The 21443-nt window shown below is 38.8% G+C and overlaps 2 protein-coding genes across 5 annotated transcripts; one reads left to right on the plus strand and one right to left on the minus strand.

Annotated features, from left to right (window-relative positions):
* The first annotated feature begins 306 nt into the window (after positions 1-306).
* Positions 307-5661, plus strand: LOC115684272 (UDP-N-acetylglucosamine transporter UGNT1-like). 3 transcript variants are annotated; one of them, XM_030609014.2, is made up of 10 exons: positions 310-524; positions 1426-1502; positions 2495-2656; positions 2739-2872; positions 3622-3752; positions 3835-3879; positions 4004-4101; positions 4325-4432; positions 5106-5162; positions 5250-5661. In XM_030609014.2, exons 1-10 carry the CDS (start codon positions 410-412, stop codon positions 5322-5324), a joined length of 1002 nt encoding a protein of 333 aa, XP_030464874.1. In that variant the 5' UTR covers positions 310-409; the 3' UTR covers positions 5325-5661. The 3 variants fall into 3 exon arrangements, with proteins under 3 accessions (XP_030464875.1, XP_030464874.1, XP_056162422.1); XM_056306447.1 differs by lacking the exon at positions 310-524 and adding an exon at positions 729-916; XM_030609015.2 differs by lacking the exon at positions 4325-4432 and having other exon boundaries at positions 307-524.
* Positions 5662-17311: 11650 nt separating this feature from the next.
* On the minus strand, positions 17312-20895 carry LOC115684229 (serine/threonine-protein kinase PBL35-like). 2 transcript variants are annotated; one of them, XM_030608952.2, is made up of 6 exons: positions 20567-20895; positions 19443-19759; positions 19204-19339; positions 18622-18755; positions 18424-18547; positions 17312-18015 (listed from the first exon to the last, which is right to left on the minus strand). In XM_030608952.2, the coding sequence occupies exons 1-6, from the start codon at positions 20670-20672 to the stop codon at positions 17561-17563; spliced, it is 1272 nt and encodes a 423-aa protein (XP_030464812.1). In that variant the 5' UTR covers positions 20673-20895; the 3' UTR covers positions 17312-17560. The 2 variants fall into 2 exon arrangements, with proteins under 2 accessions (XP_030464812.1, XP_030464811.1); XM_030608951.2 differs by having other exon boundaries at positions 19443-19762; positions 20567-20890.
* Positions 20896-21443: the final 548 nt, after the last annotated feature.

The following is a 21443-nucleotide window of genomic DNA, read 5'->3' on the forward strand; positions in this document are numbered from 1 at the left end:
CAATCCCAAAAATACGGTAAAAAAACACATCCCCCAAGAAAAGCAAGTCTCCACCAAAGGAAGAATTAGTTTTTTAAAGCAAAATCTGCCATGCAAAAGGCCAAGATCAAGAAAAGAATCATGGAGTCCCAATGGGGACCAACCTACTCTACGTGGACCCCTACATCCACTGTCCACCGCCACGTGTCAGTCACCCTCTCACTCTCTCTCAAATATGCCCTTCTTCCCCTCTCTCTCTCTCTCTCGCTCTCGCTCTGTCCTTCTGTTTGTGCTTGTGCCAGTGCTTCTTCTTCTTCTTCTGCTTCTTCTTCTTCTTACCAAAGACCATCTCTCTCGCTCGCTCTCTCTCTCTCTCTCTCTCTCTCTCTCTCTCTCTCTCCTTTCTCTCTCAAACACGCACACCGTCATCATGACGAAGGGTCACGACATGATACCGGTGACCGATCCTTCGTCGAAGACCTCGTCGTCGTCCGCCATGAGCAGGAGAGGAGCTTACGCTGCCGCCTCCTACATGGCCTGTGCAGGTTTATCTTCGGTTCACCCTCTTTAACTTTACTCTCCCCTACGTTCTCCTTTTTTGCTCTGCAGAAAATGCTTAAGTGGTCACTCACTAGTGGAGCTTCGCTTTACTTTACTTTTCCGCTTCACGTGCACACAAGTGCTGCATATGGATAAACACGTCATGTATATAACTACTTTTCCTGTACCAACGCACGTCGGTTCACGGGGAAATGGAAGAAGGAGAGAGAAACGCGCTCTTGAGATCGGTTCTCTTCCTTATATTGGGTGTTTTCATTCGGAGGCTGAAGTGCCTCCTTGTGTTTTGAATCCGCGTGATCAAGTCTAACGATTTTGAGTTTTCCGGGACAAGCCAAATTCAACAATGGAATCTGTAGTTTTCCTACCGCTGACATAGGTAGCCAGTTTACCTGTTTGTACTGACTTCCTGTGTGATTGTGCTCGTGAATGAGCCAGTCATGCTCGAACTCGAGCAAAAATATCAGGATGTACGATACGCGCCTGGGAGATGATAGCGAGTGTCACAGTCACTTTACATTACACCAGTTTCCTTTTTCTTTTTCCTAAAAATTGTATATGAAAAAGTGGTATATGAATAGGAACCAAATTTTTACTCTTTTTTTATGCTGGTGTTTTTCCATCCAATGAATTATAGCTGCTCCTTTTGTTTTCTGAATTATGTGATAAGGTTGTGAATTTACACATGTTGGTTGTTCTTTCCAAAATTTTGTAATTGTACTTAGCCTGCGTAGTCTTGCTTTGTGAATGGGAAACTCGAGCTGTATGATCTTATGTTCCCACTACTAGTAGTTATCTTCCTGGGAAGTCCGATAATGTGGTTTTTCTACTTGTAAATTGTAGTGAAGCTACTTCTTGGTAATTACATAACAGTTATATCTTATGCAGTTCTCTTGGTAATGTTCAACAAAGCGGCCCTTTCTTCATACCATTTCCCTTGTGCAAATGTGATCACACTTTTTCAGGTACATTGCATGCCTTGACTAGGATTGTGTGTCAACTACGCAATCCTGGTCTGTAATTTAGCATATATTTAATAGGTATGTGAGTGGAGAGGGAAATGAAAGAATCAAACTCATGAACTCTTTGTTCTTGGCGTATAGCATTTTACTAGTCCAACTAGAAGGGACATGTGACAAACAATTAACCTGGTATTGGACTTTTTCTAGACAAGCTTTGATGTGAAGATACACTATTCTCGGAAAAATAAATTCCTGTTGACTATACTTTTACTCTTCTTATTTGTCTCTGTTTCTCCTTGTTAATTATTCTACAGTTGAATTAGAGATTCCTCCCAAAGCATTGCGTTTTCAAATAAACCAGATATATCATTTGGTCCATTGCGGAGGTTAAATCATATGAGATGCTCAGTGAGGCATAAGATATTGGTTGGACTTTCTTTTCTTTGAAATTCTGATTACCTTCTTATAGCATGCTATTCAAATGTGACAATGCTTTGGGGATCTTTCTCTAAACTTAGAAGTCGAGAAGCAGTCGTCATGAGATAGCTGGAGGTATTCTCACCTTGTAGGTGGGCTTTAGATTGTTCAGGAAAAGGATGTAGCCTGTGGAAGACCTTTGTTCGTGTTGATCTCCTAATGCTATGTCAGTGGGTTCTTTCTGTGGAAAGACCTGAGGTCATGTTAATCTCCTAATACCTTGGGAAGGATATGATTTTAGACAGGGTGAATGGCATGAGAGGATTTGGGTGAGGGGTGCATGCTCTTCCTTAGTCAAAGGTTTTGAATAATTTGAGGCAAGAAAAGAAGAATACCTGCCAGTTTGCCATTGATCTCTGGAAATGAAGTCTGATTGCAAGAGTGTACCATGAAGATAGTCACTGTTATGAAGTTTACTCTTTTATTATCACAATTTCATGCATTTATTTTTTTGAATTGGGTAATTTTAATGTATCAAATATTTTATCCTTGCCTTTTATATGGTCTATTCCTTTCAGATGGTATGTTCTTGTTTGTTACTGTATGCAATGAGATGCTGGGACATCATTTCTTTCTCTGCTGGAGAAACCCAGAGCATCAGTTACAACCCTGCAACACTGATTCCCCTTAAGACATTGCTTCGCACTATTCCTCTTGCGGTGTCCTATTTGCTGTATATGGTATGACTTTGCCTAGTTCGCTTGTTGTTTTTTTTTGGCGGTTTCTTTTGGTATACCTGATTTATTTTCCTTCTGGTTAAAGCTGGTCTCCATGGAGTCCATACGCGGTGTAAATGTTCCCATGTACACTATGCTCAGACGGACTACGGTGGCCTTCACAATGGTTGTGGAGTATTTTCTAACAGGACAGAGATATTCACTCCCTGTTATAGGCAGGTAAGGAACCTTCTCGTCCTGCTAAGACCTTTCCATTTTTCCTCAAGATATAGTAGGATTAGGTGACACAAACAGCTACACTTTACTGGAACGAAAAATATATCTGCTACTGAACTATCTTCCATGTACGCCTATGAGATTGTCTATGGAAGAATGAATTCACAAGACAAATAGGGAAAAGATCCAATTCATTTTCAGCCCACTGAAGCTTTTAACATTGGGAAGTTCCTTGATTCCTTCTTCCTTGGTTGAGAGGTGAAGTTTTATGGAATCGAATGTCTCATATATAGTAGCCCAATATACTCTGTTACTCGTAATGGAAGTGTCATAATTGACTGCAGAACTATTCAAGAAATGCTATCTAAGAGAGCTTAGACTCTACTTCCCTCATCTTCAATATCTGTTCACGCTCTCAAAGAGTTGCTTTACTACTGCCATCTGACTCAGATATGCCTTTTGCCAGCTTTATGGGATGTAGAAGAACTAGACAACATTTGAGGCTTTTCCTCTCTAACATTACTTGTCCGAACTTTTTGGTAAAAGAATCAGACAAGAACTGCGTGCAATGGAACATTTATTCTCTCTCTCTCTCTCTCTCTCTCTCTCTCTCTCTCTCTCTCTCACTGAAAATTAGATATTCTAGTGGAAGGGTGTTGATTTTTGGCAATCTGACAGAACATGTTATGCTCGTCTAAAGGCTTTCATCGTTCTAACCATTCTTATTGGATTATTTCCAAGGGATGCATCAGTGTGGGGATCATTATACTGAGCGCTTTTATTGCTGGAGCGCGAGACTTGTCATTTGACTCATATGGATACACGGTTGTGTTTATGTCAAACATCTGTACTGCAGTATATCTGGCTTCTATAGCCCGAATTGGTAGATTTTATTATCGCTTCCGCAATTTCTTTGTATATGATGATGCATTGGAGAACTTCTGATTCCTTTTCATTCTGTTTAGGAAAATCTAGTGGACTTAACAGCTTTGGCCTTATGTGGTGTAATGGTAAGATACATCACTAGCACAATGATCTTCTTCCCTGGTTTCTGCCACGAAGTGCCTGCTGGTCACCAGGTGTTATTGGCACATGTTTGTTTCAAATTTAATTGTCCCCCTGGACATTATGTAGGCATAATATGTGGACCAATTTTGCTGATCTGGACTTCAATCAGTGGTGACCTAGAAACGACAATGAAGTTCCCAAATTTATTTTCTCCTGGCTTTCAGGTGATTTTTTAAACAAATGAAATTCATCAACTTCTCCACAAACATGCAAACATCATTTACTGTTTTTGTTGTTATCAGAATTATAAAGCATTTACTTTTGCATTCTGCAATTACACGTTTTTTTCCCATGCTACAATACATTTCAAAAAAATTTCTCCTTTAGCCACTATGATACATCTCATCCATTTTATTTACGGGGAGTCCAATTAATTTATAATTGCAGGCTGTCATGGCACTTTCCTGCATCATGGCTTTCCTGATTAATTACTGTGTATTTTGGAATACAATGCTAAATTCAGCGCTCACACAGACAATTTGTGGTAATCTAAAGGTTTGATATGCACACCAAATCCCAGTATTACCTCTCCTCTTATGCTCAGTTATACATAGCTATTCTGATGCTAAAGAAGTATATCTAGTATATCTACTTCTTGATGGGATTATGGTTCTTGAGTCATAGTCTTGGCTGCCATTATCTCAATTTTCTTGTCAATGCTATCGGGAAGGTATTTTGTAATAAGTGGGTCCACAGCCATTCAAAAAATGTCTTCCCAGGATATTTTGTCCCTGTTGATAGTTACTTCACCAGAATAATTGCTATTTGGTAGCACTGTTCATACTGGAGTTTGATGTCATGGACACTTGTTCTCGCTTCACTTTCTTCCTTGGAGTGCTTTTGCTGGTAGTCGAAATCAATGCACTGTAAGATTTTCAATTAGGTGACTATACTCGACCATATCTGAAATATTGTAAGGTTATTTCTCCTTATGCTTTGACTTGAACCATAGTTTGTTCACAAGGGATAAGCAAGAAGATTCGAATCGTAATTTGCATTTCCTGTGAGTATACTGAAAGATGCTCACAGACTTTCTTTTTTCTTAATGCCAACTAGAGTCAAAATTGTCATTCTTGCACTATCAGACGTCTTTAGATGTTCTACTCTTATCTTTTTCTTTCTTTTCTTTGTTTGTAAATTTAATGTATTAATAACTTCTGCTTGATAGGATCTTTTCACAATTGGACTTGGCTGGCTAATGTTTGGTGGGCTCCCATTTGACTTGGTAAGTATAAAAGCCTCAACTGCATTCCTTCTTTGCAGTTTTCATAGTTTTGATTGTACAGGAGCTAATTTCCACCGTTGCTTCCAGTTGAATGTCGTCGGCCAATCACTTGGTTTTCTAGGGTCCTGTCTGTATGCCTATTGTAAACTTCAAGGGAGATAAGGTGATAAGCAGCTTGTGAGATTTTTGTTTTCTCTGATGTAAGTCTATCAAGTAATCAACAACCAAATTTTGGGACGAAGGTTACAAGTATAGTTGAAATTCGAACCGAAACCTGAAGACTTCTCTAGCATTCATTAAAGAAATTCACAAGCTAATATGAGAGCTGAGCTTTCCTATAAGCATTTTCAGTAAATTTATGAAACTTCTCTATTTGGTCGTAGGCGGTATGTAAATTTTGTATGATTCTAGGGTAATGGATCATTTGCCAACTCGGTTGGTGGAGGTGTGGTGGCACACTTCATTTCCTCAATGAGAGACCCAATTCTAATCGTTGTAATATCCCAATGTTGCCTGGTTCACATTTGGCTATTTGCCTGAGGAAGTTACTTAGAGAAGAAGGGTTGATGGTTGAAGACTAACAGTCAGTGGGCAGCACACCCTGACTTTATTTTTGTTTTTGGCTTTATTTTTATTTTTTGGGCAAGGATCCTCCCTCTTAAATCTTTTGAAAGGCTTGCCTTCGCTATCCAGCTTGTTCGTCCCTACCGCGGTGCAATTAGTGCGGCAAACTGAATTATGTCCTCACGAGACAGTACACATCTAGTGCAAAAGAGACATTGTTGTTACCTGGCCACTGTTTTCTTCCCTTCGACATAAGTGATGTGGTCCTGCTACAATTCTTTTGAGATAGACAAGACATTAAGGATAACCTGTGAGGGAAATTCAGAAGTGCACAGAAAGGTAGAATTTGAGCCATTTCAGACCAAGTACGAGACGTGATTAAGAGGAGAATGATAAGTTGAACAAATCGCTACATCTGACTAGCATGCAATAGTTAATCACATTGTCCTGTCACGGTGTTAGACACGGTCCTGGCATGCTCATGTCCTGTTCACCCTTAGAAAAGGAGATCCCATTGTCAATCCCTCGTTTTGCTCCCATCTTTCTCCCCTGTCCAAGAAAGTGAAAAGGCGCCTTTTACCCCAGTTATGGCAAAGAAGATTCTTCTGTCACTTTTGATTTCTGCTGGATGGACATTAGATATCATGGTGTCGGCATTGTATGGTGCTTCGAATATCGTCTCTTTGGATGAAACTGTTTCCTCTTCCCTCTCCTTGCATTCTAATTCCATCGCCATCTCTGCATTTGCTGATGTATGCATTGTTCTGTTTCTCAGCGTACTATTTTTGTGCTGGATTTCCATGTGATGTTTTTCCCAAAGTAGCATTCTGTCTGTGTAAGGTCACGTATGTATATGCAACTGCATGAAATGCATTGGTCTCAGATACTCGTGTGTGAACGTCAAGAGTCTCTCTCCCTAGAAAAAGGTGGCTGTAGAGAGAGAGAGAGAGAGAATGTGGGGGATAGGGCGTGTCTGTGCTGTCTCCGGAACATGACAATGGACTTTGCCCTGATTGCTGGGCATGATTGAGACATATTCATCAAACTTCAAGTTCAACAACTTTCTTTCTTTCCTGCTTAGCCCAAAGAAAGGGGGCTACAGAAAACTCTCTCTCCTCGGTTCTTTCCCTCTTCACGTTCGAGATGAGAAGTCGAAATCTCGTACCGTGTCTCTACCACGAAGCGACCATCGACTGTGATCTTTGGTCTCATTTAAGTCTCCGTCATTGTCTCGGCCGTTCAAAAGCAACCTTAAAGTAGCCGTGTATTGCGTGAATATTGCTGCATCTAACGACTCTAAATTATTAGCGGCCGCAAGAAAATCGATCAACATGTCATGTGAAAGCATGTTCGCTTTCCTACATCGTTATGTTGAATGCCGCCATCAACTCGACATGTCCCTTACTCCCTTGACCTTCACGAAGCTTTTCAATTAGGGAATGAAAATGAAGGCAAAAGCTTCACGGTCTTTTCAACTAGCGCTCCACATACCGTGCAACTCGGGCAAAACTTCACTTGGATACTCTAAAGCCTCTAAATCTTTATCGCGGCAGATACCTGCGATCGACCAAATGATATGCAAACTTCATATTTTCAAAGGAGAGTTGTAAGCAATAAGCATGGAGTTGCTAAGCGCTTATTTCCCTTAATTTCGAATCGCCGATTAACAGGCGGGCCAAGCAAACAAAAGAGCGAAGAGAAGTTCATAAAAAGTTAGGAATAACTTGTTCCATACGAATAAACATTGCGATGACTACTAGATGGATTGATGGATGGATTAGAAAAAAGTGGCGCAATTGCAACTTGCAACTTTGGAGAGAAACAATGAAAGCTTTTAAAAGAAGGAATGATGGCGGTGGGGAAAATACCAAGCTGAACCCAAAATCATGGAACTAGAAGCTTTTTTGACCTCCCAGCTTTTGAAAGAGGTGTGTTTGTGTGTCTTGTCGTTTGAAAGAGAGGTAGGGGACACATTCAAGGGGATGAGAAGTCCCAGAATCTAGTGAAAATAGTAAAACAAATGGATAATATTACAAATGGTCTCTAATCTTTGATCTAATGAGTAATGTCGTCCCTAAACTTTTAATTTGTGCAGTGCAATGCAATCCCTGATCTTTGGCTCAATTACGATTTCGTCCATAGACTTTTAATTTGTTTAATATGACCCATGAACTATTGACAATTGTTCAATGTAATATCTAGATTATATGAAAATGTTTAAATTTTCGGGAACTGCATTGAAAATTGGACCAAAGTTCAAGGACAACACTGGATAAATCGAAAGTTTGGAGACAACATTGCACATTGAATCAAAGTTTAATTCAAAGATCATTTGTATCATTTTCCTAGAAACAGACAAGCAAAGAGTTTGACAAATCCTGAAAACTGGTCTTGTCTTTAAGGCGTGGGATGAATCTGCCTGGGGGTTGTGGCACGCGAACTTATCGCGCTAAATCAGTCTCGAGAGAGAGAGAGAGACGGGGGCCTTCATCTTTTTTACGAAAAGGGTCTTTCACGATTCCCCAAATTCTTCAAAGAGAGAGGATGCATTGAAGCTTTGAAAAGATTAAGAGTTCGATTGGAGTGATTTCATACTTTGGCCCATGACTTTTGGGATCTAATTCGTTTTCCTGGACTGTTGTTCTGGTCGTGAGTTCAATTAAAGTTTCAGTGTTTAGGAGTCGTTAATTTTGTCAAAATTTGTCATAATTTTAGCATCAAGAGAAAGTATTGGTACTTAGATGGCATGGTGGCAATTCGACTTTGAAAATGGTTTTCATCTGTATCCCGGATAATTTCAATTTGAATCGTACGTGACCATTAATAAATCATTTAAAGTTCATGACTTTTAAAATTCAGGTATTGCAATTCTATTGGTTCCATATTTTCATAGGAATATTATATCCTAATCCTACCTCCCAGAAAACTCATACTTATTGAAAAGATGATGTGACAAGTTGAATAGTGCCCGAAGAAGTGAATTAATCTAATATGCATGAAAACTGACCCGGACATCACCCAACAGCTAAATACAAATAATGGAAAGAACTATTCCTACAAGTGATGGCAAGATCTTTCACATGTCTAGTCAAGTTTTATGCCAAGAGTTGTAGAGTGTGCCCTTTGAGTTTGAGATCTATTTATAAGAAAATGGAATTAACACTACACAAGCAAAAGATTTTAATTTAGATAATAATGGAAGAATTTATCCATAATAAATTTCATATACATAGTGTTAAAACGTAGCCACACGTATATTGAAAGTTCAATCATTCTATAAAATAGATTTTAACTACACATCTTATCATATCTTTACATATCGGACGTAAAAATAATTCTTTTTTCATGGTAGGTACATAGAGTGAAAAAAAAATCCAATTCCCTTTTTCCACCCGTGGTGGACAAAATAAATGCTGATTGAAACCACAAGAGGGACACAACATGCAACAACAACAAAAAAATAATAATGAAGTGAATCGATCAAAGTGGTCAGCAAAACCCAAGAAGAGTGTCCCCTAGTGCTCATGCAAGCTCAAGGCAGGGCTACTTTAACGCCGGTGTCTCCGGTGCTGGGTTGCCTCTGCCTCTCTAGGCCTCCACTGTTCGCAAAGTGCTTTTGGTTTGTGTTCCATATCAGACTTTGTACGTACTCCTTGGAAACTTCTTTCTAGACAAACAAACTTATATAAATAAACCTGTTCAGCTTCGCTGACATTCTGCACTCCTGTTCTCAAGAACTAAGATTCTCTCCTTTCTCCCTACGCACTCATGTTATTTGACCCACGATATCTCTTAATTTAAGTCTCCCTAGGCATCAGTTTCTCCAAATTGTTTATAAGGTTTGATGTGTGAATATTCGAGCACTGGAAAATACCTGAACAGGACTGCAGAAAAAGCGGGTCCATTACCTTACCTAATCTTGCTTACTCCCTTTGCGAATTTTTCGGATTTTAATACTCGGTTTTCTTGACCACCTGTGATGGAAGAACAATTCCTATCTTTCAGTATGATATTCGAATCTGGCCATGTATGTAACACCTCTGCATTTACAGAATGTTTGGCTCTCGAATACGCAAACAATCAGATATTGATACTGCATGTGCTTAAGAAGTCCTACTTGTCAACACATACGAAATGCAAGTTCAAAAGATGTGATTACATTAGACTGCCTGCCTCTAAGCACGCTAGCCACTCACTATAGCCTTGGTAGTTAATAAACTCAAGGGATGTCAGTTTCTGTACTTGTCTGCTTCTCCAATCTGGCTTTTTGGCTAGAGACGTAGCTGCTATATATTCAATAAGTTGAATAGTGGGTGTTCCATTTAGCAAGAATTAGGTCATCTTAAAATCACAAACACAAAAGTATGTCAACCACTAGTATCATAGCGGTGATACCGCAATGGATACGTTGCGCATGACATAGAGCCAATTGGTGTTAGGTGATCTCAAGATTAGTATATCTTTCCAGGTATTTGTAACAATGTTTTAGCTAATGACATATTGATTGCTGATTAGAGTTTTAGATAAAATTCCTATATCCCGTCCCCATGGGTATTGAGATTTCTTTATTTTTTACGCGTTATCTTTTTCTTTTTGTTATCGCAATTGCTTTGACCCTTTTAAAACCTCCTCGTGACCAAGATGGAAACCTCAGTCAAAAAGTTCATTTAATTTTTCTAGACAAGGCGAGGCCCATGGAATCAAAATGAGCAATTCTCTCTTTCCCTTCACCAGGAAAAGCATAACCTAATCCTACCACTTCAACATGCTGTCAGGGACATGCATTATTCGGTAAAAGGACACCATGGAATGTTCTTGATCATAAAGTGTCCACCCCCTCCTTTATAAGTATTCAAACATAAGAATGTCCCTTTCTGATAATCAAAAGAGTGGGTTCTCTTCATTCTTCTTTATGATTAGTGTCTAAATAAGTAACAGTTTAATGATGATTCTGCTTACAGAGCGTGCATGTAAGCCAACCATCCAATTCTCTTTCTCTCTCTCTCTGTCTCTCACCCAAAAGCATTTCAATCAAATTAATGCAAGCATGAACAAAAAGTTGGGGTGTCTTAAGACTTTCAATAATGATAATGTGGACGGGGAAGGGAGAATAGTACAATGAAAAGGAGTTATTTTGTGGGTTTCTTTTTTGGGGTGGAGAGAATATTTCAAGGTGCATGCGGAGAGAGAGTTTTTTTTATGTTAATTTTTTGAGTGCAAACTAAGCATGACAAACCCTAAAAGTGAGGCTTGCTCCCTCTTGACATCATTCCACTCACCTTCTTCCCCTTCTCATCCCGAGGCAAATCCTTCCAGTATACATTCCCCCTCCTTCCCTCACTTCCTCTTCAACACAATCTCTCTTTCTCTCTCTCTCGCTCCCTCTCTTTCTCCCTCCCTCATCACCTATTATTCATTGCATGAGTTTTTCCTTCGTGTTGGTCATGGGTATGGAGTCTGTCGATCACTTTCATAAATTTCTTCATGCAAGGAAACCCTACCCTCTTTCAGCCAACCCAAAACCTTACTTCTGAGTCAAGTTTTGCTAGGAACTCCTTATTTTCGATGGCTTGATATATTCATTTATATAGCTACTGTCATGCACTTGTGTTGTGTTTTTATCTTTTCGTGTTTCATCAATCTCTAGCAATTTCCTCTTTTCATTTTTGTTCGAGCTATTAGGCGATTTCAGGCACGTATTGATCACCAAGAATACTAAACTTATTGAAAATGAGTTAGCTAAATTCATTCCATCTGCTCTTATTTCTCTTTTTCCAAATTATCGATCTTGTACTGACGCACAAGATTAATTTTAATAACACAAAATAGTGGCAAATAGAATGTTTTTATACATGAATACCAAGAATATGCAATGATTCGGGTGATCCCCACTTCACCAGCAGATAATTCTTCTAACCACCAACAAAACCCATGAATCGACTCCATCAATCCAAAGAGACCTTTTTCCCTACCAAAGATGCCTCAGCTCATAATTATGTTATCGTGCTTTTGCAAGCAGCATGAGAGCATTAGTCTGAAAGCTGAAACCAGCACAAGGCTCTTTATTCACATGGTGCAAAAGAATGTTGGGGCAAACGTGTGTCCTGCTAATGATGGAAGTTAAGTCCTTGACTTTTTGCATTTGGCTTTTATCTATGGACGAGTTTGACAGGTATGGGTGGGAATGAAGCTACAGCGGCGAAAAGACAGCGATATTGGTGAGGTTCAATCCGAAGACGGATTTACATATAGGGTTGTAAAAGACGATCTCAGATTGAGCCGCGCCAATATCACTCTCTACATATCGAGGTTCATTGCTGTTCAGTCGGAAGATTACTTCTCCTATCAGGTGCGGTCATATGTGGCATAGCTGATCGAGTACACTCCATCTTCATCTGATTTTTCTCTCAATGCGATTTTGTTTCTCATCTGATCTTCAGTTTTACTTGCATGAAAGATATTAGAGGAAGCACGTACCGAACTACCCATTTGGATTTCTGCTCACATCTTGCACCTTATTTCCATCAGATCAACGAAATACTTCTTGAGTTGTGAATATATCCATAAGGTGAAATTCCTAGATTGAACAACAAAACGCTAGACAGCATGTTGGCTTTCTAATAGAACCATTTCTATATGCTAAATTATATGTTGATTTATTAGTGAAAAGGGTATAACAACTCTCTCTCATCTATGCTACAACTATTCTGTGAGCTTTTACTTTGTTGGTCATTGGTCGACAAATGCATCCTATAGGTCATCTTAGACGACTGATATCTGTCAAATTCGAAGACTTTATCTATAATTAGCAAAAAAGTAGACTTACAAATTGGACTGTTTAGCAAAGCTAGCGTAATCTTCGGATTGATTGCACAATTTATATCTCTAGCACGGTTGATTTGGAATAGTTGGTTTATTCCCAAAACTGTAATAGTTGATCTCAACGGTGATGGAGACGACGACATATGCAACAGTCACGCATCCCGTGAAGCAAAATAAGTCCCATATTAATTATGTGGTTTGCTTTCAGAGTTCCATTTGTACATTAATGTTCTATTCCGGGGCCCAGAGTTGAAGCTTTTGGCTTATAAAAGCTTGAGTACGTTCCCTCCATGGAAACAGACAGGTACGTAAAAGTTGCACTGTCAATATCCATTCTATCAATACATCATATTTCCATAAATAATTATGTAAGATTTATGTATTTGATGGGTAGATACATATCTTTTCTGATCTTTAATTCTTAGGTTATTTTAGTTTTTTCCTGTAGCTACTAAACTTCAACCTGTATCATTGCAATTACTCCTTTTTAATTACTACTTTCAACATTGTTTCCATGTCACTACTCCGTCATTTTGCCATCACAACTATTTATGAAACTTCGATGCGGAAACAAGTTCTCAATGACACTTCACTTGAAAGTAAGGGCATAAGCGATCTCAACAGTAAAGTTGCAGAGTTTAAACAGTGAAATACAGTAGTAAAAGTTGATAAGTTGCGATGATACAAATTATAAGTACAGTAATGAAGAATGAATCACCTCCTGTTTAATGACCAGCAAAAGAGATTTAAGGGGTCTTTTTAATGTGACGTGAACCTATGAACTTATCGATCGTTCGATAAGCATGTTATCTGCGATTGATTGATGTAAAAGATGCTGATCGAGTACATTCTGGAAATAACATACAGTACAAACATTCTGTCTACGCCCATATAAAACACTGTAAACATGTTGCTCGGTCTGCGTTGTGGAAAATGCATGAGTACAGCTACTTGTTGAAGGAGCATATATCATCTTTAGCCGACAAGTTCCTCATCAACTTTCCGGTAAGAAGTACCATCGCATGGCCGTTTCTTCAATAAAGTTAGTCAATCAGTTGATAGACTCTTGTACTGGTGCGTGCGAGTCACATAAGTCTAGATTTTACATCTGATGGACTTCGCCACAGCACAATTCGCCGAATTCAAGGATGCAAATGTATTGGCTGGCGTGCACCAAGAACATGCGAGAAAATTTTCAATTGTTGGCAAATCAGTTCATGCATTGTACTGGTGAAATTTGCACTTGGGAAGGAGGCAGCTCGATCTGTGAGGCGAAAAATTAGCTGTGTAATGTCTCTTCATTCTCCGATGATCAATGTACTTGTACTTCTCCATTTTCTGCAAATGATAGGGTTCTCTCTGTTCATCTGTTCTGTTTGATTTTCTATAGTTGTTGTGATAGAATGATGTAGTGTGTTAGAAGTCCCACACAGGAATCTAAGACACGATCTTGTTTCGAATTTATAAATGATGATGCAAGATCCGAGTTTAGCTGGAAGACAAGTTGGAGGGAAAATACAAATTATTTATATTGCAAAGTCAAAAAGGGCAATTGGAGGAATACTATACTATATTTTTTCTTCTGTTTTTTTTTTTTGGGTAAGTAATTTTTTTTGGGTAAGAATCTTTTTTTTTTTCTGTTTTTTCGTAGAGGTATAATCCAACTATGTGTTGGTAAGTGTCAAATTTTTGTTGATAAAGTATGGTCAATGACTGTTCTTTCAAAGTAACTTGTTGGTAACACTTTCATGGAATTATCAATTTTCTTTATAATTTGCAAATTAGCATTTTTTTGTATTATCTTATAATTTTAATTTACATAACTTACCAATGCCCCGAAAGTTAACTCTTATACGAAATTACTAATCGTAATTAGAGTGATTTATTAACTTTTGTCTTATTAAATTACTGTCTAGTTTTGGACTACCAACTTTTTTTTTTTGGTCGGAAAGAAATTGATACCATCCACTTAAAAGAGTTTAGTGAATACAAGTCTAAAACTTATGAGCATATGTATAGAAATTACCAAACTAAATTAGTCTGACTCATGCCAACTCACATTTGATTTATTTAACCATATTTATTTGATTTTTCTAGCTTGTAAACTTCTTCGAGTGTCATCAAGGAATATTGCTCAAACTAGAGGTCTGTCGCCAATAGGCATGCAGTCCTGCTGATAAAGGGATTGAGGGGTGGGGCCAGAAAGTATCAGGTTTGGGGTTTTACTCCCATGAGCACCACACACACATATACATAAAAAAGAAGAGTAAGATAAAAAAAAAAATTGGGGGTCCATCTATATGGGTGCACATAATCGCTAATATAAACGGATCCTCGAGAAGTAATTGGGAGTTTATATATTGTTAATTGCGGTTCCATCTCTCTACTTCATATACTATATTTTCCATAGTCTTTTTTTTTTTTTTTAGCAAAAGAGAGAAAGAAAAAGGGGGAGTAAAAATTTCTTTCCTATTTCTTACTTGTTCATCCACTTTTGATCCTCCTTTGAGTTAGTTTATTAAACTTCTAAAACTATCAATTAAGTGACATATAAGTGATTTCAATTTCGAGCATATCACTATGCAAAGTAAGGTACTCATATGCTATGCCATATGCCGCGATGCCAAATGCGACATCGCTGAATAGTGAGTGCCACACTAGCTTTCTATTAAGTTTTTTTTTCTAAGTGGTTGACAGAGTGACCTAATTAAAAAATATCGAACACACAATATGACTAATTTCTTATCTCCAACGGGAAAAGAATTAGTATGCAAGTCAAATTGCTCCCAAAAAAAAGACAATGATATGGGGTTGGCATATAGTTAATGTATGCTTGCTATTAACTTAACCTCCCAAATTTTACCACTTTTATTAGATTGAATATGCTAGCCATCTAGCTTTGCAAGACGCGCTCCTTGGGTAGCAAATGGCTTTGAATTTTGTCTTTAATTTCATCTACAACCATTAAATACAAATATAATATTTTCTCTTTAATACTCATGTAAGTATTAATACCCTCTTTGTAATTGAAATATTTAGATCAACAAAAGTATATTCGCTGCAAAACCTGACCAATTGTTCACAGCTCTTTTAATGAGAAAATTGTTCAATGAGTTCTCAACATATTGTATGAATGTCAATTCAGTTCTAAACTTTCCAATTTTGCCAATTTAGTCATAAATCTTTATACAAAATTCCAATATAGTCATTCAAGTTAATTTTTATAAAAAATCGCTGATGTGGTAGTTTAGTATTGCCGGCCATCCTATGTAATATATTGTCATTTCAACGGTTCCCAACAAAAAATTGTCAAAATGACTACATTAGAATTTCATGCAAAGGTGTAGGACTAAATTAGCAATATTGAAAAATTTAGAACAGAATTAGCATTCATACAATAAATTTATGACTGATCATACAATTTCCCCACTAATATGCAATTCGTGAGTAATGTGTTGTCAATCTTGGTATAATAGTTTTTTTTTGTTCAACATTGGTATAATAGTTCAAGTTGGGGAAAATTGTCTAAAAAATCCTAAACTTATTGTAAGAAGGCAGTACTAAATCTTTCAATTGTATAAATTTAGTCCTAAACCTTTTGATGATTCACCAATTTAGTCCTAAGTATTTTGACGATTTGACAATGTAGTCCTTCTGGCCAAATATTCAAATAATAGGTTTAGAACTGAATTGGAAAATCATTAAAAGGTTTAGGACGGTTCAATTAAAAGGTTTAGGACTAAATTGGTTGCCTTACAATAAGTTTAGGACTTTTTGGACAATTATCCCTAATTTATAATATAACTTCACATAGGTTAACTTGTCTAAAAGATGTGGCGCGAAAGAACCGGAAAAGTATTAGTCTTATGTATGTCCATAGATATTGCTAATATTAAACAAGTGGATTTATATTATATATATATCTACTAAATTTAAAGGCTACAAATAAAGAAACACTTGTGCGATTTTATAGACGAGACAAATGCTAGAACCCAGATAAATGTATATTTCATTGATTGTTCTAGTACGGTAACGACGACAGTTCTATATGCAGCGTACCAAATTAATATCCTTATGAAAGAATTACAGATGTCGAATTGATATTTTAACAATGACCTCCAAGGTTAGAAGTACTTAAATTTGTTTGTGAAATTTCCAAACCAAGAGAAGAGTGAGAATTGGCTTTTTTTTTTAATATTGACTAAAAACCTAAGAATTAATATAGAAAACTAAATTTCCGTGCATGCCACATCATCATTTTACTATTCATCACGCCAAACACTTACATATTTATAGAATATGGAGAAGAACATGCACACACCATTTATATATGTGTGTGTGTGTGTGTCACCAAAAACCTGTGGTAGTTGGCATATGAAAATGTGAAACGTACGGGAATGGACGTTAAATCTCTTCTTCCTACGTAAAATTTGAGTTTTGGTTCTTCTTCAGTCAGCGTTATGATTAGCTGCTTTAGTTTATGTAGTCCACCTTCACCGAGAGCAAGTGCACTTCATTGAGATTCTCACTGAAGTTCATCTTCTCAAGAAGATTGACAGCTTCAACACGAAGCAAAGACGCAGGATTGTCTCCCGAGATTGAAGAAAAGACGCCGTGTTTGCACGCATTCGTAGACAAATCTCAAAGGGTGCAGTTTCTTCAAACTCTGAGCAATTGACATCAAGCTTTTTTTTTCGCTTTTCTTTTCCTCGTTTTTCGTGCCGAAGGACATCGACATCGCGTTGCTAGATGCACATAAACAATTGCGGAGAACAACGGGGTTCGTTCATCTAATTACAGATGTAAAACTCAACTACAATACAGAACTCGCGGGGATATCCCAAGGTTAGTTTCTCTAGCATGAGAGATCGTGGAAGAAGAACCGGAAAGCACTTTTCCGTCTTCCTTTTTCTTTCTCAATCCGGCACTAATTAGGACCAAACATTCTAGTACAAAAACCAAACTTACAATAGTACTCGAATCAATCAGAAGGAAAGGGAACAGCTGACTCGTCACTTCGAGTTCTGCTTGCCGGTGTTCAGGGGAGAATCTCTAATGCTTTTGGTCTGGACGTAACTCCGCTGCTGAATCGGGTCCGGCTTTTTTTTGCGCCTTCCTTGTTGATATGACCGTGAGTGGCAAGACAAGATTGCGAGGTCGTTGAGGTCTTGTAATGGGGTGAGCACCTTGACGATTTCGTCCATCGTGGGGCGGCACTTGGGATCCCTGCTGAGGCAGTGGTAGGCTAATTGAGACACCTTCTGGACTCCTTTGATTGAGTAGTTCAGTTCGAGGCGCGGATCAACCAGCTGGTAAAGCTTCCTCTTGTCCCCCAAATGGGGTCGGGCCCACGTGACGAGGTTCTGTTCTCCGCTGGGACGTTTCTTGTCCATTGATCTTCTACCCGTTAGGATCTCGAGAAGCACAACGCCAAAGCTATAGACGTCACTTTTCGACGTCAAATGACCTGTGGGAAATGAGAACAGGACAAGCATCAGCATAGGGCTTTGATAGTGCGGAAAAACTCCGAATCTTCTCAATGCCGCCAATGTTTGTCTCATGAGAAAATCAGTGTGACAACTTAGTTCAGATAAGAGATAATTTCTCTTGTGCAACTTTGGTGAATCGGCTCATGACTAATAACTCGGTTACTCAACCGCTGAATAGACTAATATCTAGAATGAAACTCGCTTTTTCTGGTGAATCACAACGCTATCTGACAAAGCAACGACAGTTCTTTTTCTTTTTTGAGCTACAAGCAATGACAGTTGAAGACAATTTTGGTCAAGGCACAAAAAGAGTTGTATGTTTCTTGAAAATGATCATACATAAAGCTTTTGGAACCAATTTAACAAACCAGATATCACAGGAGTACCTGTCATTACATATTCTGGAGCAGCATAGCCATATGTCCCCACAACTCTAGTAGAAACATGAGTTTTGTCTCCCTGTGGCCCGGCTTTCGCCAAACCGAAATCCGAAAGCTTTGCATTGTACTCCTGCAGAGCAAAGGTTGCTATAGTTCTTAGACTGAACAGATATTGGCAGTCCAGTATAGTGCCGGAGTATGTACCGAATCAAGCAAAATATTTGAAGTCTTGAAATCTCTGTAAATGACAGGTTTGCGGTTCCCGTGCAGGAAGGCCAATCCTTTTGCTGCGCCGAGGGCAATCTTTATCCTGTTGGACCATGGAAGAGGCACAGCTCCTTCAAGAATTACGACGTCATCAGTATATTTTAGTGAGTGACAGACATGGAGCCACTATGACAAAAGGGCAAACAATTTCGCAATCAATTGGAAGAACCGCAACTTGGCTCACGACAGTGCTTTAGACCATTTTGGCATATATTACATAACCTAGCATTGCAACTGGTCAGAACACCATAGGACTTAGATATGATGCCACAGCCATGCAAAGGAGGCAGTGAGCTCATCAGAAACATTATGTTGAGCAGGAAAATTGTGCATGCAATAGGCATGCCACCTAACCAGGTACATAGATAAACCCAATGTGGCAAATTCATGTCGGGTCTCTAACGAGTAGGCAAACTTCTCATCTGTTGGAAGCATTCTCAATCAAGATTGCAATTTGATTTTCCATTCTGTTGGGGCCGCTACATCGAACTGTTGAAAAAGGCAGAAATCAACACTTACTTCTGAAAAGATGATTTTCAAGACTTCCCCTGGTCATAAACTCATAGACAAGCAACCTCTGATCATCTTCGATGCAGCAGCCAATGAGCTTAACAAGATTGGCATGGTGAAGCTGTCCCAAAAATTCGACTTCGGCCTACATTAACGAATCTGTCGATTATGACTCTATTCTCAGCATTTCGGCGAGAAACATACTTGAGACATCAATTTTGCTAGCCAGAGTTCTAGAATGTGCTCACCATCCATTCTCTGTGCCCCTGGAGACCATCTGGCTTCAAGCTTTTGACTGCAACTGTAATTCCTGAACCAGGTTTTGCGGGCGCCGTACCGTTCTCCTCAATCCACCCTTTGAAGACATAACCAAATCCCCCCTCCCCAAGAATACTATCCGGCCTGAAGTTCCCAGTCGCAGATTTTAGCTCCTGAAAAGTGAACTGGAGAAGCTGGCACTTGGGTTTATTATCTGCCACTGGTGGCTCGGGCATATCAGAGGATAAGCGAGCTTCATTAGGAGGATACATCTCGCGGTTGCTCGCATTGAGGTATCGTGTCTCAGCTGCTGCATCAAAATCAAGAAATTGCCTCCCGTCAATTTGCAATGTTGATTTTCCCAAAATATAGAAGTTGAAATTTGAACAAGTTCAGCTGGGACATCAGCTGAACTTTGGAACTTGAATTTGACTCGGATTCGCCCTCAGGTAGATGCTCATTACAATTGCTAGTCTAAGCTCAGTTAAGTGCAATGGAAGTCAGATTCCAAATGCCAAACAAAAAAAATTAGGCTTTAGGGCATTGAATGTTCCAATTTCCAAGTTTGACTGAAACCCTGGATGACTACTTTCCTGATGCAAAACCTGAGCTATGCAAGTAATCACAGACAGTCTACTAAATGAAAACAAAAGAAATCAGCAACCGGAAAAAACAATAATTTAAGCAAAAACTCAGCCAAGAAAACAAAAGAAGGCAAGAAAAAGAGAGAAGCCTTTTGCTGGTTGCAAGATTGTCTTTAGCCAATACCAAACGGATGGCTCGGATTCCAATTAGATTTGTCGAATTGGTATCTGTTAGGGATTATTACATCCCAAAATCAGCACACAATACACTCCTCCAAATTGTAATACCCAATGAAAACATGATGATGTGTTCATGAAACGGGTCCAAAGCTTGGAGCATCAAAATGCTTCCAACTAACTAGCAACTAATTATACGCTCAAGGAATACATTCGGAAAAAAACAAAGAGAGAAAAAGAAAAGAACAAGCGAGATGCTATGAGGAAAAGAAAGTGACCCATTTTGTTTCTACATGAAACAAAGATTGAGTTTTACAGAAACTCAAAGGACACGATCATGTTAGTGCTGTTACCTGCATCATAAACTGTGCTGGTACGAGGAATGGAATTGGCAGAGTCTCTTGAGGCAGAGGAGGTGCGTCTCAGAACAGCCCAGCAACCACACCTGCTCTTCTCCATCTCTTCTTCTTCACTACCCCTCTTCCCTTTTCACTTTCATGGGTTGGTGTTAACTATATTGAGTTCATGAGATGAGAGAGGAGACAGAGAGAGACAGAGAGAGGGGCGAGGACAAAAGGAGATTCAACATACTTATGAGGTGTGAGAAACAGAGGAGAGAGGCAGAGGAATATGAGCATGAGAGAGAGAGAGAGAGAGAGAGAGAGGAATTTGGTGTTCTTTTGCTGTTGGAGATTGCAGGCATCATCATCACCATCATCGCGGTGTGTACAAAAAGAACTTTTTTTCCCTCCACTTTTTGCTTGTGGGGGATGGGAAGCAATTCTCTCTCTCTCTCTCTCTCTCTCTCTCTCTCTCTCTCTCTCTCTCTCTCTCTCTCTCTCTATCTCTATCTCTTTCTCTCTCTCTCTCAAGAGTAGAAATTTGGCCAAAATTACTAAAACGACTATGAAAATAACGAGGCCAAACACAGTGTGATTGATGCAATGCCGGTTGTCCTAGACGTTCTTGCTTTAACAGTTGAGGCATTGTCTTGCTTGAAAACGAGAAGTGCAAGCAAAGACTTGCAAGAAGATTTTCTGCAAGATGATGCATCTTCAACTATAAACAGGAAGTTTAGGTTATGATTCTCACTAGCATACAAAAATAACTTTAACTTGTCTAAAGTTCCTCCAACAATGCTAAAGCGCAAATTAGATGGAACAAAGTTGTAAGATCTACATCTACTCAATTCGACGGTCGGTGAGGTCTAGCTAAATCCAATCTTTATTA

This window comes from Syzygium oleosum, unplaced genomic scaffold (genome assembly GCF_021117445.2).
Source record: "Syzygium oleosum isolate NSW1041296 unplaced genomic scaffold, Sole_v2.1 Sole_v2.44, whole genome shotgun sequence".
Lineage (NCBI taxonomy): Eukaryota > Viridiplantae > Streptophyta > Magnoliopsida > Myrtales > Myrtaceae > Syzygium > Syzygium oleosum.